Genomic DNA, 16,574 nt, shown 5'->3' with positions numbered 1-16,574 from the left:
TGGAGATGCCAGCATTGGACTGGGGTAAACACAGTAAGAAGTCTCACAACACCATCCCACATCCAACCATTATTTTGTTAATTGAGTTTGTGTCTTTATATGCCCTGTTTGTGAACGAACTCCCACTTACCAGATGAAGGAGCAGCGCTCCAAAAGCTAGTGGCTTGTGCTACCAAATAAACCTGTTGGACTTTAACCTGGTGTTGTGAGACTTCTTACCACACTTAATGATCCAGCCTCCACAGCTCTTTCCGGTAAAGAATTCTGCAGAATTCAGCCTCTGAGAAGAAATTCATCCTCACCTCTATTTTAAATAGGCAACTCCTTATTCTGGGATTATGCTGTCTGCTCCTAGACTCTCCCGTTTGGGGGAAAAAAATCTCAGCATCTATCCTGTCAAGCCCCCTGAGAATCTGTGTGAAACCCCAGGAACTTAATAAGAACATAAGAAATAGGAGCAGGAGTAGGCCATCAAGCCCTTCGAGCCTGCTCCGCCATTCAATAAGATCATGGCTGATCTGAAGTGGATCAGTTCCATTTTCCCGCTTTCTCCCCACAACCCTTAATTCCCCTGTCTATCAGAAACCTATCTACCCGTGACTTAAATATATTTAGCGAGGCAGCCTCCACCACTTCAACGGGCAGAGAATTCCAGATATTCACTTTGAGTGAAGAAGTTCCTCCTCAACTCCGATCTAAACTGACCCCCCACCCCCCATTTATCTTGAGGCTGTGCCCTCTAGTCCTGCTGTCCTTTCTAAGTGGGAAGGACTGTCAGCATTTCTTGACCGGAGACATTAAAAGGTGTTGAAAGCACCCCAGGGTGCAACATGGTCTATGTAAATTATTTGAACATCACTGCACTGTCTGCTCTTGTTATTGTGTTGAAAGACCTCCCAGTGCAGCATCTTCTATGTAGATATTTGTGAAAGTGGTTGCACTTTCCTGTTATGACAAACAGAAATGTTTTGTAATGTCCTTTGAAATATTTTCTGAAGAAAGTACACATTTGCAACAAAAAGGCTATTCCCAAATCTCCATTATCACAAAACTGATACAAAACAGCTCGAGAGGGACATAAAATGGCATGAGGAGCAGATACCCAGGGTTTATAGTCTGTGATACAGGGATCTGAATCAAAAACAGAAAATGCTGCAAAACTTCAATAGGTTTGTGGAGAGAGAATAGAGCCACCTTCTTCCCTGGGGAAAAAGATACAAAAACTGAGGTCACGTCCCAGCCGACTCAAGAACAGCTTCTTCCCTGCTGCTGTCAGACTTTTGAATGGACTTAACTTGCATTAAGTTGATCTTTCTCTACACCCTAGCTATGACTGTAACACTACATTCTGCACTCTCTCCTTTCCTTCTCTATCAACAGGATGCTTTGTACAGCGCGGAAGGAACAAGACTTTTCGCTGTATACTAATACATGTGACAATAATAATCCAAATCAAATCAAGGTTTCAAGTCTCCGTCAGTGCTTCATCGGAGCTCGGAGGAAGGGTCATCTAGACTCCAAACGTTGGCTCTGTTCTCTCTCCACAGATGCTGTCAGACCTGCTGAGATTTTCCAGCATTTTCTGTTTATAGTTTTGTGTGCATCCAGTCAGAAGTGTATATTGGAACAAATATAATGTCTCTTTTGTCTGTCCCTAACCAGGAGTTGTCTTTAAAATAAGAAAGATTAAGTAAACGATATAATACCGGACAACAATTCAATCTGGTACTGGGGAGCGATTAAAGTGATTTTTTTTCCGATTCTAAATTACAGAAGGGGGTGAAAGCGTGAGGGAGCGAGTTGTTTACCTTTTGCATAACATGCTCTTGGCATTTTGACTGCTGAGAGGTGACGGATTTTAAAACCGTCTGCTTCAGCGCAAAAAAAAGCCAGACCTAAACATCGGGTGGTGTTCATAGATGATCAAGGGGGCAGTGCAGGGTGGATGTTCACTCGGTCTGGGGTGCTTTTTGCAAACTGTGAATGAATTTCAAAGTCAGATTCCGTGCCTCCAGAACAATAAATAGACCTTTGTTTTACCGCTCTGTCCCGGGGCAAACCCCAGGGGGATTGGTGCTTGTGGCTATGTGTATTTGGCCAGTGCTAAGATTAAAATGAATAGGAATCCGTCTCTCTCTCTCTCTCTCTCCCCCCACTCCCCTCCCAAACCTTCCACCTTTTGATGTCCCGCAGCTGCCGTCAGCCCCATTCATTTCACCTGACCCACAAGACTGGACTGGGACACAGTCCGCGTCACTCTTGAGGTATAAAAGCAGAGAGGAGGAAGGGAGGGGGGATTCCGGGTTAGTTATAAACTTCAGGAGGAGGGGGGGGGAGTGGGGGGGAGAAGATCCCTCTTACAGCAAAACGGAGCTCCCGGAGCACCGACCCCTCTTTATCTAATTTACAAAAATCCCAATCGTTCCAGAGCGGAATTTGGGACCGACAACTGCACTGGGTCAAAGTAATAAACGGAAACAACACAGGAGGATACTCCCAACTCTGAGACTGTGTGCCTTTTTACAACCCAATTTTGCAACTGGATCAATCGGGAGAAGACTGGATTCGGTGCATTTCCCTTACATCTGGATCACTGATCAGGTCCCTACAGCAGGAGAGGGTTGTAAAAGTAAAACCTTCCCGCGGCGATGCCTGTTCAGTCAGCTTGGACACGAGTCCAAACAACTGCTCCACTTAATTTACAAACTTTCTCGATCTTGTTCGCAGGTCTCGCTCACCCCCAGACAGACAGACAGGCAGACAGAGGGCTTTGTGTGTGGGGAGTGCTGTCACCGTCAGCATCTCCTCTTGTCCAGACTGAAAATGGAGATTGGAATTCGCTGCATAGTTCTCCTGTTGCTGTTTGAGTGGCGGCTGTGCGGCGCTATACAGTGGCTGTGAGTACAAACAGCTTTAATTGTATTAAAATAGAGACACGCCGGGGCTTGGGGTTATTTTCTGATAGAAACCAGAACATTTAAATAGGAAAAAAAAGGAACCGCATTAATTTGTGTTTACACTTGAGGAGAAAGGTATTTATAAATAATGCAAATTGAAAACTCGTGGGTTTAAATAGTGGGTGGATTTAATAGACTGCATCCTATCCATTTGAACAAGTGGTTGTAAAGTCTTGCTGATTGAGTAGTTCTGAAATATTGCAGTAGAAATTGAACACACACACACACTTTCTAACGCCTCCTTTCTTTTTAACAGTGCCATCGCTGTCAGCGGCTCTGCTGTCGGCTGGAACCAGACTCAACATTGTAAACTGGCTGGTTTAGTCCCGGATCAGCAGCAGCTCTGCCGCCGGAACCTGGAGCTCATGCAGAGCATAGTGTTCGCGGCCAAACAGACACGGCTGCTGTGCCAGAAGACCATGTCAGACATGAGGTGGAACTGCTCCTCCATCCACTTAGCACCCCACTTCAAGCCAGACCTGGGCAGAGGTAAAGTACATTTCTCCCTGATAGGGAATAAAGTATATTTCCCCCTGATAGAGAATAAAGTACATTTCCCCCGATAGAGAATAAAGTACATTTCTCCCTGATAGAGAATAAAGTGCATTTCCCCCTGATAGAGAATAAAGTACATTTCCCCCGATAGAGAATAAAGTACATTTCTCCCTGATAGGGAATAAAGTACATTTCCCCCGATAGAGAATAAAGTACATTTCTCCCTGATAGAGAATAAAGTACATTTCTCCCTGATAGAGAATAAAGTACATTTCCCCCTGATACAGGATAAGCGACACTTTTTACTCGCCCCCCCCCCCCCAATTAAAAAGTTTTAATCTCAAGACTTTTGAGCACACAGTCAAAGGGTTGGCACAGTGGTTCGCACTACTGCCTCACAGCACCAGGGTCCCAGGTAATTCCGGCCTTGGGTCACTGTCTGTGCAGTGTTTGCACATTCTCCCCATGTCTGGGTGGGTTTCCAACGGGTGCTCCGGTTTCCTCCCACAGTCCCAAAGATGTGTGCGGGTTAAGTTGATTGGCCATGCTAAATAAATTGACCCTGGTGTCAGGGGGACTAGTAGGGTAAGTGCGTGGGACTATAGGAGTTGGGTCTGGGTGGGATTGTAGTTGCTGTAGACTCGATGGGCCGGATGGGATTCTATGCTTCAAGTTGCAGTGCCAAGGTGGTGGGATACGTTGCACTTCACTGACTTAGTTAGTTATATAGCACCTCTCACAACCAGCTTCAATAATATTGGTTAAGAGATAAATATTAGCCAGGTCACTGTGCGAGCCCTCTGCCCTTCCAGTGATGACATGGAATCTACTGGAAGAGGCCTCAGTTTAAATTGTACCCAATAGTTGGCATTTCTGACTTTGTAGCACTGCCTCACTGCTACACAGGAATACCAACTTAGATTGTGTAGTCATGTCCTTGAGGAGAGAACCTAACCGTATGGCTGATACCCAGGGCTTATTTTGAAGAAGAATTCTATTATTCTGGATATCATTCCATCATCAGTGTAATTAATAAATGTTATGAGTGTAAGGAACTTTATATAGTGCCATCCATGCTCAGAATCTCATTGAACCTCATTATTATTGGCTATTATTTAATTTATTCAATAATTATTATTTTTGAAATGTGAGTACAGCAGCTGATTTTTCACACTAGCATCATTAAACATAAGGTGGAAACATAATATCTTTTGGCAGTGTTTTAAAGTTTTTTTAAAAGTTTGTTTAATAGTGTGACAAGGTGGCTTACATTAACACTGCAATGAAGTTACTGTGTTGATTGAGGGAGGAATGTTGGTCAGTGCATTGAGAAAACTTGCTGATCTTCAGATATTGCCACCTCGGAGACTTCAACATCTTGCTGAACAGATGGGTCCTTGTCTTTAACATCTTACCCAATATCATGGTTCAGCTGGTAGCTGCAAGGCCGTGGGGCCAAGCCCACTCTAGGACTTAAGTTCCAAAGTTAGGACTTTATACTTCAGTGCATACTGAGGGAGTGCTGCAGTGTCAGAGGTTAAACCAATGGGTCCTGTTTGCCACCTTAGATGAATGTAAAAGATTCCTCAGCACCATTTTGAAGCAGAACAGTGGAGTTCTCCCCACTGTCCTGGTCAATATTTATCCTTCAATCAGTATTAACAAACAATTGGTCCTCATCACATTGCTGTTTGCGGGAGTTTCTCATGCTCCAATTCCTGCCACGTTTCATGCATTCCAACTATAAAATGCCTTGGAATGTTAGTGGTCATGAATGATATTAAATCAATAAAAGTCATGCCTTTCCCAAAAATGTAGCGCTGACAGCTTAGAATCATAGAATCCCTGCAGTACAGAAGAAGGCCGTTTATCAGGCCTGCACAGACAACAATCCTACCCAGGTATATTGGTAACTCTATGTATTTATCTTGCTAGCTCCCCTGACAATAAGGAGCAAGTTAATATGGCCAATGTCCTGAGGTGGGTCTGCCAGCGTTGGACTGGCGTAAACACAGTAAAAAGTCAGACAACACCATCATATTATTATCAAATAAATAGGTTGGACTAAAACCTGGTGTTGTCAGACTTTTTACAATGTCCTGAGGCCAGATTTGAACCTGGGTCCCTGACGCTGTGAGGCAGAAGTACTAATTACTGTGCCACCATGCCGCCCTTACATAATGCAATAAACTTGCATTTATTTAACATCTTTAACAGGGAAACATTTCTGCGAGCGATTTACAGTAGTGTAATTAATTTTAAAAAACTGACCATTTAGCCAAAGAAAAATATTTTAAGGTTTGGTCCAAGAAGGTAGATTTTATGGAGAGGGAGATAGAGAGAAGGGGAAGCTTACACAGGGAACTTGAGTGCAGGAGGGCCTTAAGGTATGGCTACCAATGGTAGGGTGTTGGGTTGGATGAACAAGAGGAATGGAGTTTTAAAAGGCTATTGCAGGACTTGTTGAAACCATAGAGATGGGAAGGGTCAAGGCCATGAAGGGATTTAAACATACAGATGAAAATTTAAATCCAAAGTGTCGGGGATCAGCGGACAATCTAGGTCAGAAAGGCCAAGGGTGATAGTCAGTGAGCTTGGGTGTGAGATAGGATATAAGCAGCAGGATGTTAAAATAGATGAGAGCTTACAGAGGGTGGAGCAGAAGTGACCAACCAGTAGGATACTGATTATTCTTCAAAAGAGAAGTTACTCTTTGCTGAGTGCTAGATCTAACATTTAATAATATCCATCTAGACTTGTCAGCAAAATTGAAATTCAGGAGATAAGATTAGCAGCATGGACACCAAATTGGCTAAGTAGCAAAAAACAAGACAGTTATCAGGAAAGGCTGTATTTTAGACTGAGGTGGAGGGAGGTGGGGGGGGCATAGAGTAGAGTGTTACTTCCTAGGGTTCAGTAGTGGTGGTTTGGATTATTAATGACTTGCACTTGAGGGTCAAAAATTGCAAATGACACTGAACTTGGAACTGTATTAAGCAGTGGAGAAGAGGACTTATCTGAGTTGAAATGAGTGGACTCATGGCAGATAGAAGTCAATGCAAAAATGTGTGAGGTAATACATTTTGGTCAGAAGATTGAGGAGAGAGAATTTGAGCAAAGATTGTACAAGTTAAGGAGATGCAAGGAGAGAGCAACTTTGTTAAAGGCATTAGGAAAGGTTAGCAAACCAATTAGTAAAGTTTCAGTAATCCTAGGTTTTATAAATAAGAGACTTGTAATACAAAAGCCAGGAAGTTGTGCTAAATCTTATTTAATTTGACCCCAGCTGGATTATTGTACCCAATTCTGGGCACTGCACTATAGGAAGGAAGTGATGACTTTGGAGAGGGTACGGAAGAGATTTACTCGAATGGTTCCAGGGATGAAGGATTACAACTATATAAGTAGACTGGAGAACCTGGGAAATTCTCTTTAAGAGAACAGAAAGCTTAACAGAAGATTTGATAAATGTGTTTAGAATCGTGAAGGTTAAGTTGAGGAAAATAAAGATAATTGTTTTAAGCAGCTAAAGGGTCAATAACCAAAAGGCACAGATTAATGTTTAGCATAAAAAGAGGTGATGTAAAGGAAAGGTTTTTTTATGCAGTGAGCGATTAGGATTTGGAGTGCGCTGCCTTATGTAGTGAACACAGATTCAATAGCAGCTTTCATAAGGGAATTGGATAAATAAAGAAAACAATTGAGATACAGGAATTAAAAAAATTATGCTTCAAAAAGGCCACGCAAATTTAATGGGTTTATGGTCTCTGTTCTATAATATCCCATGTTACATAAATGAAAATCGAATATTAATTTTTAAGATTAAATTAAAATGATATGTTGATACCTAAACGTAGCTTACTAACACTATGTACGTGCATTTACTATCGCTTTAGGTAGAATCGCACTGAATAATGTCTTTCATTGTATTGTCCGCCATTGAATGGGCGTTTTTTTTTAAATAAAACAAAAGCCTGGTAACCTTTTACACTCTGCAAAGCTGGAATAAGACAGGACATTTAAAACAAAGGGTGCATGAGCAAAGTAGTTTTAGTTTTGCATGAGTGAAATGGGAAATGTGCTTAACTGTGCCTCTGCACAGGATTTTATAAAGGGCAGCAATCAAACAACAGACTTTTGTTCTTGCTGTCTGGTTTTATCAAAATCACTGCACAGTCAACCCAGAATTTGGTTGCGAGATTCACTCCAAAAAGGTGCTAAATATCCTTGAACGTTCCCTGTTAGTTTTGAAAGTAAGGGTTTCTTCACTTGAGCAAAGTAGATCCTTCTTGCTGGTGGGTATTCATAAAATATTGCATCCACATTTCAGGAAACTGCGCCTGAAATTCATTCACTTTTAAAATCATTGTCCTCATCATGAAATGCACCGATGGCCTTGCTCCCCCATGCCTCTGCAAACACCTCCAATTCTACAACTAAAGAATGCAGGCCCTAATTTCAGGACATCTAGCATTCCAGTTCCCTTTGCACTGTCATCTGCAGTCTGGCTTTCCGCCCTCATTCCTTTGCCGTTTGGAATTCCGTCTCTCAAATCCCGTGGTCTTGCTGCCATTCTGCTGAATCCTCATAAAGGAAAGAAATAGTGCTTTTAAACACATTCTTCCATTTTTCCAACTGTTGCCCTACAATGCACCATGAGCGAGTTTATTACATAAAAGTCACACAATATGCGCAAATTGGTTGTATACCATTTAAGCCATACAGCACGGTCCCACAAACAGCAATGTAATAATGGCCAGTTAATCTGTTTTGTAGTACTGTTGTTAGGTGAGGGAGTATACAGTTCAAAATATTGCCATGTGATTTTTTTTAGTGCCATATGACAGCTTTGATGTCCTAACATACGTGTTTATAATAGCTGTGAGGTTTGACTGGTCTTCATGCATCTTTTGTTTGTTTTATTTTGCGTGTATCTCAGGAACAAGGGAATCATCCTTCGTGTACGCCCTCTCCTCTGCTGCACTCAGTCACTCTATTGCTCGCTTCTGTGCCTCTGGTGAGTTGCCAACCTGCTCCTGTGGTCTCACGCCAGCCGAGGTTCCCGGGCCTGACTTCAGGTGGGGTGGTTGCGGGGACAACCTCCGCTACGGCCTGCAGCTTGGCTCCGTCTTTGCAGATGCACCAGTGAAAGGCAACAGGGCTGGAACACAGGCAAACCGGCTGATGAACAAGCATAACAATGACGTTGGCAGACAGGTAAACGGATAAAAGGCTGAGGCATATTTTTCCTGCATCATATTCCATAGTTAGGCTGCACCCCAAAAAAAAAGCTAATGTCCATAAGTTAATCTGATCTAAATCAGTGCCAGTCTAACAAGTCTTCAACAAGTAATTTCAAATCGGTGTCAAATTTACAGGTCAAGGCCAAATCCATGAGTGTACTGGAACAGCAAATGCTATCATTTTATCTACTTCATTCTCATCACATGCCATATAAGAACTCTTCCTTCTACACAGTGTAACCAGGGCAACTCCTCTCTATTATGGGCGGCACGGTAGCACAGTGGTTAGCACTGCTGCTTCACAGCTCCAGGGACCTGGGTTCGATTCCCAGCTCGGGTCAGTGTGGAGTTTGCACATTCTCCTTGTGTCTGTGTGGGTTTCCTCCAGGTGCTCTGGTTTCCTCCCACAGTCCAAAGATGTGTGGGTTAGGTTGATTGGCCATGCTAAAATTGCCCCTTAGTGTCCTGGGATGCTTAGGGTAGAGGGATTAGCAGGTAAAATATGTAGGGATGTGGGGGTAGGGCCTGGGTGGGATTGTGGTCAGTGCAGATTCGATGGGCCGAAGGGCCTCTTTCTGCACTGCAGGGTTCTATGATCTATGATACACTGCTGATATTTCCATCTCTGCAATGAAGAGCAGTAGAGGTTTAGACAAGTTGGAATTATGTAGGATGGAGGAGTTGAGAAGGCAACAAGGAGAGCATTGGTGAGATGGAGAGAACCCCTGATCAGATTCACATTGAGCATATACCCATGACCTGGGTAACTTTGGACCAACACTCCCACAAATGTATACTGCACAATGGAACAGCACCACCTGTAAGAGTATATAAGGTACACAGGGAGGGCAACTCCCACCTATTGAGAACTTACAGAACAGTTCCAAGTACAGAGGGTTTACAATATAACCACAACGTCCCCACATACTGAGAAAATATAGTGCACCCAGGGTAGCCCCACTCCTTAAAGTATAACTCGGATTAATCCACTACAAGTCAGTAATTATCAGTCCTTGGCCACACTTTCCCAGGGAGGCAGCTTTCAGAAGCGAAGGAAGAAAAAAAATCCCAAAATCCCAGCACGTGGGCCTTTGTGGGACATGTTTTAATCCAAAAGAAGCATTGCCAGAGGTGGCCTGATCTTCAATTGTGCTGTCAATGAGGAACATGGTGTCATCTGAGCTCGATACTAACGTAATTTGGTGGAACAATAGAGAAAATAGTGACATTGTCACGTCAATGATCTTTTAAACTTAAATTAAGCATTGAAAGCATTAAGTCATGTTGTCAGAAATGTCAGCTGCAGCACACATTGGGTTTGTATTGCAAAGGAAGGAAGTTAGTTAGGTCAAAGGACTTTCTTTACCTGAACCTTCATCCAAACCTGACGTAGAATTCTCTGTTACAATGGGTGTTTTGGAATAGGCTGATGACTTCCTGAATCTGAGATGATACAAATTCTCTGTGGCACTAGGATTCTTCTGCCTATGGGGCCAGGGGAGAAGTGGGACGAGGGAATATTGTTTGGAGCACAGTTAGATAGTTGTGAGAATTGATCGATATGCTTAATAGTGACCAGGAAGGTTTATGTTGACCTTTATTATGGGAGATTAAATGGGTAAAGTGTAGGCTAGATTGTAAGTACACGGCCTGGGGTCAATGAATCATCTTATTCCATACTTCAAGGATATGAGAAAAGTGCGGGAAAATGGGATTAGTCCTCCTTTAGTGGTAGTTACTTTTGGTGCAGACTTGATGGGCTGAAGGGCCTTTTCTGTAGTGTATGACACTATGGCTCTGACTGTACACTGTGGTTGGCACTGCTGCCTCACAACGCCAGGGACTTGGGTTCAATTCCCGGCTTGGGCCACTGTCTTGTGTGGAGTTTACGTATTCTCCCCATGTCAGCGTGGGTTTCCTCCTGGTGCTCCAGTTTCCTCCCACAGTCCAAAGATGTCCGGGTTAGGTGGATTGGCCATGGTAAATTGCGTTTTAGTGTCAGGAAGACTAGCTAGGGTAAATGTATGGTGTTATGGGGATAGGGCCTGGGTGGGATTGTGGTCAGTGCAGACGCAATGGGCCGAATGGCCACCTTCTGCACTGTAGGGTTCTATGATTCAAAATAATTCTCCCCAGTATTGGGTGCCCCTTGTATAAAGCACAGAAAAAGAATTGCACCGTAACCTAGCCTTGCTAACCTGTATTCTCTCTTCCTAGACATTGATAAATTCTTTGGAAACCAAGTGCAAGTGCCACGGTGTTTCTGGCTCATGTTCAGTAAAAACCTGCTGGAAGGGATTACAGGAACTCAACAAGATTGCTGTGACCCTGAAGTCAAAATACCTGGCAGCCACCAGAGTGATTCACCGCTATGTTGGCACAAGGAAACAGCTGGTGCCAAAAGAGCTTGACATCAGACCAGTTAGGGAGAGTGAACTGATCTACCTCGTGGGCTCACCTGACTACTGCACAGCAAGTGAAAAGCAAGGCTCCTACGGCACTCACGAGAGGTAGGGGCTTCTTGCAACATCTTCAGCTTCTGTATTTATTCATTGCCAATTGTACTGGACGTGATGGATTTATTCCTCTCCATTGGGATTCAGTCACAGAATCCTACAGAAGGAGGCCATTTGGCCCATCGTGTCTGCACCAACCACCATCCCACCCAAGTCCTATCCCATAACCCTATGCACTTACGCTAGCTATTCCCCCCGACACTAAGGGGCAATTTAGCACGGGCCAGTCCACCTAACATCTTTAGACCGTGGGAGGAAAACCGGAGCACCCGGAGGAAACCCACGCAGACATGGGGAGAACATGGAAACTCCGCACAGTGACCCAAGCGGGGACTCAAACCCAGATCCGTGGCACTGTGGGGCAGCAGTGCTAACCATTGTGCCACCGTGCTGCCCACAATGTTGTTGAGGTGCAATTCTGTGGGTACTGCCTGTCCCCCAGGTCTTTGCACAGTGACCATTCCTCATGTGAGAGTTCAGATGTTGAAAATCAACAGCTTATTGGCTGACCCACTTTGGGTAATGATTTCAATGTATCTTGGGCCGGATTCTCCAACTTTGCCTGCAGCTGGGATTCTCCAGTCTCGCTGCTGTGAACAGAGATTTAGCTGAGCGCCAAGTTCTCCGTTCATGCTGGCAGCAGCAGCAGGGCGTGAACAGCTGGAGAATTCCAGTTCTTGTCTCAGTTCTGAAGGATGTAATCTGTTCTTTAAAATGCACTGCATTAATAACTCAGTATTATTTTGTTCTCTCATTAGAGTAGAATGGGAGATCTCTACCACCCTACGATCTGATTTAACAGCCATCACAAGGATTGTAAAACATTTATAAAGATTCATACCGTTAAGCGCGAGCTTATACTACGTCACTGAATGGCCAAAAGCTTAATTATTTGTGATTATCGTTCTCAAATCTCACAAGGAAAGGAATTGCAAAGAGAAACCGAAAGAGAAAAAAAAAGGGAGAAAAGAGGGCAAATTATATGAAACCAAAAAGAGGAAATGCTGGGAAATCTCAACAGATCTGGCAGCATCTGTAAGGAGAGAAAAGAGCTGATGTTTTGAGTTCAGATAACCCTGCGTCAAAGCAAAATACCTGATTATTGCTTGATCACCCCCTGATGCACCTTGTGACTTAAGCAACATTTGTATAAAATTCATGGCTCGCAGTTAGGAATTGTGGGAATGTGGGATGAACCTTTCTGCAGAGACCACAGCCGACAGACTCTCTCTTCACCAAATGTCTGCAAACTTGTACAATCAAACACAGGCCACCAGCTCAGTGTCAGGAATGTGAAACCTCACTCATTCACCCCCAGAATAGTTAAGGGCCACAACATCTAATTGTAACGTCCCACCTAAATCCTGATAATAGCACAGGCCAAGAGATCTACATACAAAATAGAAGAACAAATAGGCCATTCAGCCCTTTGAGACTGCACCGACATTCATTATGATCATGGCTGATTACCAAATTCAGCATCCTGATCCCTTCTCCCCCCCCCCCCCCATATCGTTTGATCCCTTTAGCCTCAAGAGCTATATCTAGTTTCTTCTTGAAATCAGACAACATTTTGGCTTCAACTACTTTAACGGCAGAACAGTGGTTAGAACATAATAACTAGGAGCAGGAGTAGGCCATCTGGCCCCTCGAGCCTGCTCCGCCATTCAGTAAGATCATGGCTGATCTTTTTGTGGACTCAGCTCCACTTATCTGCCCGCTCACCATAACCCTTAATTCCTTTACTGTTCAAAAATCCTTGCCTTAAAAACATTCAATGAGGTGGCCTCAACTGCTTCACTGGGCAGGGAATTCCACAGATTCACTTTGTGTGAAGAAGTTCCTCCTCAACTCAGTCCTAAATCTGTTTCCCCTTATTTTGAGGTCATGCCCCCTAGGTGTAGTTTCACCCACCAGTGGAAATATCTTCCCTGCTTCTATCTTATCTATTCCCTTCATAATCTTATACGTTTCTATACAATCTCCCCTCATTCTTCTGAATTCCAATGAGTATAGCCCCAGTCTACTCAGTCTGTCCCCATAAGCCAACCCTCTCAACTCCAGAATCAACCTAGTGAATCTCCTCTGCACCCCCTCCAGTGCCAGTATATCCTTTCTCAAGGAGGGAGACCAAAACTGTACACAGTACTCCAGGTGCGGCCTCACCAGCACCTTATACAGCTGCAACATAACCTCACTGTTTTTAAACTCCATCCCTCTAGCGAGGAATGACAAAATTCCATTTGCCTTCTTAATTACCTGCTGCACCTGCAAACCAACACCTTGAGATTCGTGCACAAGGGCACCCAGGTCCCTCTGCACAGCAGCATGCTGCAATTTTTTACCATTTAAATAATAGTCCATTTTGCTGTTATTGCTACCAAAATGGATGACCTCACATTTACCAACATTGTACTCCATCTGCCAGACCATCGCCCACTCACTTAGTATATGTATATCTCTTTGCAGACTTTCAGCATCCTCTGCACACTTTGCTCTTCCACCCATCTTAGTGTCACCTGCCAATTTTGACACACTACACTTAATCCCCAACTCCAAATCATCTGTGTAAATCATAAACAATTGAAGTCCCAACACTGATCCCTGAGACACACCAGAAAAACACCCATTTACTGCCACTCTTTGCTTTCTGTTAGTTAACCACTCCCCTATCCACGCTAATACATTACCCGTAAAACTGTGCACCTTTATCTTATGTAGCAGTCTTTGGTGCGGCATCTTGTCAAATTCTGGAAATCCAGATACACCATATCCACAGGTTCCCCATTGTCCACTGTACACGTTAGCACTGCTGCCTCACAGTGCCTGGAACCTGGATTCGATTCCCGGTGGAAGTGACTTGTCTGTGTGGAGTTTGCACATTCTCCCCGTGTCTGCGTGGGTTTCCTCCGGGTGCTCCAGTTTCCTCCCACGGTCCAAAGATGTGCAGGTTAGGTGTGTTGGCCATGCTAAATTGCGCCTCAGTGTCAGGGGGCCAAGCTAGTGTAAATGTATGGAGATAGGGCCTGGATGGGATTGTAGTCGGTGCAGGCTCAATGGGCCAAATGGCCTTCTTCTACACTATAGGGATTCTGTTCTATTCTTCCCTTCTATTTTCTGTGATGATGAATTCCACAGATTCACCCCTCCCTGGGTGAAGATCTGCTTTGTGAAATGCCCTTGATGTGAGATTTTTTACCAGTTATAGATTCAGGACCACGCATTTGCCTGAGTGTGAGCACCTAGTGGCTCTGTCTTTCATAAGAACATAAGAACATAAGAAATAGGAGCAGGAGTAGGCCATCTGGCCCTTCGAGCCTGCCCCGCCATTCAATAAGATCATGGCTGATCTGTCGTGGCTCAGTTCCACTTTCCCGCCCTCTCCCCATAACCCTTAATCCCCTCTCTTATCAAAAACCCATCAACCCGCTTCTTAAAAATATTTAGCGAGGCAGCCTCCACCACTTCAATGGGCAGAGAATTCCAGAGATTCACCACCCTTTGAGTGAAGAAGTTCCTCCTCAACTCCGTTCTGAACCGCCCCCCCTTTATCTTGAGGCTGTGCCCCCTAGTCCTACTGTCTTTTTTGAGCGGGAAGAGTCTTTCCACCTCTATCCTATCCATCCCATTCATCATCTTATACGTCTCAATGAGATCTCCCCTCATTCTTCTAAACTCTAACGAGTACAAGCCTAGTTTATTCAGCCTCTCCTCATAGCTCAACCCCCTCAACTCCGGTATCAGCCTAGTAAACCTCCTCTGCACTCCCTCCAGGGCCAAAATATCCTTGCGCAGGTGCGGCGCCCAAAACTGCACACAGTACTCCAGCTGCGGCCTCACCAATGCCCTATACAGCTGCAGCAAGACCTCCCTACTTTTATATTCAATCCCCCTCGCTATGAAGGCCAGCATCCCATTCGCCTTCCTGACCACCTGCTGCACTTGCAGGCTGGGTTTTTGCGACTCATGCACAAGGACCCCGAGGTCCCTCTGCACCGTCGCCTGCTGCAGTTTTTCGCCATGTAAGTAATAGTCCTTCCTACCATTCTTCCTACCAAAGTGGACCACCTCACACTTGCCAACATTAAATTCCATTTGCCATTTCCTGGCCCATTCGCCCAGCCTATCTAGATCCTTCTGCAGACTCTCCACACCCTCCGCACAATTTGCCTTTCCCCCAATCTTGGTGTCATCAGCAAATTTCGACACCCTACACTCGGTTCCCTCCTCCAGATCATCTATATAAATGGTAAATAGCTGAGGCCCCAGCACCGACCCCTGGGGCACCCCACTAGTCACCAACCGCCAATCCGAATAGCACCCATTGACCCCCACTCTCTGCCTCCTATTTGACAACCAATCCTCTATCCACGCTAACACCCTTTCAAGTCAGTAGATGTGTCCTGTGACTTATAGGTTCATGGTATATATAGTGCAGCGTGTTGTTGGAGATTGAAATGATTTTTAATTGATCTCCCTTATCTGTTTCACCTATAGACAGTGCAACAAGACTTCTGCAGGCAGCGACAGCTGTAACCTGATGTGCTGCGGCCGGGGATACAATGCATACACAGAGACAATAATAGAGAGATGTAGTTGCAAGTATCACTGGTGCTGCTATGTAACCTGCAAAAAGTGTGAGAGGACTGCAGAAAGGTATGTGTGTAAGTAACTGCCAAGGACCATACTTGTACCAAATGGCATCATAGCACTAGACTAAACTGAGAACATAAAGTGTAGGGAGAATTTAAAAAGGCTGGAGACTAGTTGCCAAAGAAGACCAATATTCCTTGGATGCTACAGAGAGAATGAGTGGGATTGAGATAAACCTCCGTTCTGAAAGAAAGGAACAGCAGATAAAGGCAAAATCTAAAGAGCCAAGGGAACGGACTCTGCTGATTATCTTTGAAAAGATTGGCAAACGGACACATTTTCATTTATCAGAAAGCTTCTTTTGTCTCTTTGCTACGTTCAGTGGCCTGAGGGACAGCTTAGGAATGAATGCCAGCGACTTGGGGAAAGAGAATGGCATTGAGAAGGGGGAGAGCGGCGACGAACAATGACTGACTGTTGAAGGGGAGGATAAAGAAGAGCACAGAACCCGAAGAAGTGCTGCTTGCTCTGGGAAACATTAAAACAGGACACACGTCACAGCATTGAGGGAGCAAACATAGCCTCGAGGTGGGCGATCTGTTCTGAATCTTTACACTGAAATGCTGTGAGTATAGCGCAGCAAAGCGGATCTCGGGGCAATATAATAACACACGTTACACCTCGCTGGGAGTGATACCACAATAACATTGCAAATTCCTGTGTGCTCGAGGTTATTATAATGTGCAATAAATGTATCATCCTCCCACTGA

The 16,574-nt window shown here is 44.4% G+C and overlaps 1 protein-coding gene across 1 annotated transcript; it reads left to right on the top strand.

Annotated features, from left to right (window-relative positions):
• Nucleotides 1-2,772: 2,772 nt before the first annotated feature.
• On the top strand, nucleotides 2,773-16,569 carry LOC145342716 (protein Wnt-11b-like). Its single transcript, XM_080188276.1, has 5 exons — nucleotides 2,773-2,897; nucleotides 3,214-3,446; nucleotides 8,392-8,669; nucleotides 10,913-11,205; nucleotides 15,709-16,569. The coding sequence occupies exons 1-5, from the start codon at nucleotides 2,824-2,826 to the stop codon at nucleotides 15,881-15,883; spliced, it is 1,053 nt and encodes a 350-aa protein (XP_080044402.1). The 5' UTR covers nucleotides 2,773-2,823; the 3' UTR covers nucleotides 15,884-16,569.
• The last annotated feature ends 5 nt before the right edge of the window (nucleotides 16,570-16,574 follow it).

The sequence above is a fragment of the Carcharhinus amblyrhynchos genome, chromosome 4 (genome assembly GCF_965287045.1).
Source record: "Carcharhinus amblyrhynchos chromosome 4, sCarAmb.v2.hapA, whole genome shotgun sequence".
In the NCBI taxonomy this organism is placed as follows: Eukaryota; Metazoa; Chordata; class Chondrichthyes; order Carcharhiniformes; family Carcharhinidae; genus Carcharhinus; species Carcharhinus amblyrhynchos.
This window is presented reverse-complemented; position numbering and strand designations above follow the sequence as displayed.

What these genes read in the sequence shown, in the direction of transcription:
- LOC145342716 (XM_080188276.1), top strand. Translation starts at nt 2,824, where the DNA reads ATGGAGATTGGAATTCGCTGCATAGTTCTCCTGTTGCTGTTTGAGTGG. An exon ending in CAAGCCAGACCTGGGCAGAG is followed by an intron (nt 3,447 to 8,391) that starts GTAAAGTACATT and finishes CGTGTATCTCAG; the next exon opens with GAACAAGGGAATCATCCTTC. An exon ending in ACAATGACGTTGGCAGACAG is followed by an intron (nt 8,670 to 10,912) that starts GTAAACGGATAA and finishes CTCTCTTCCTAG; the next exon opens with ACATTGATAAATTCTTTGGA.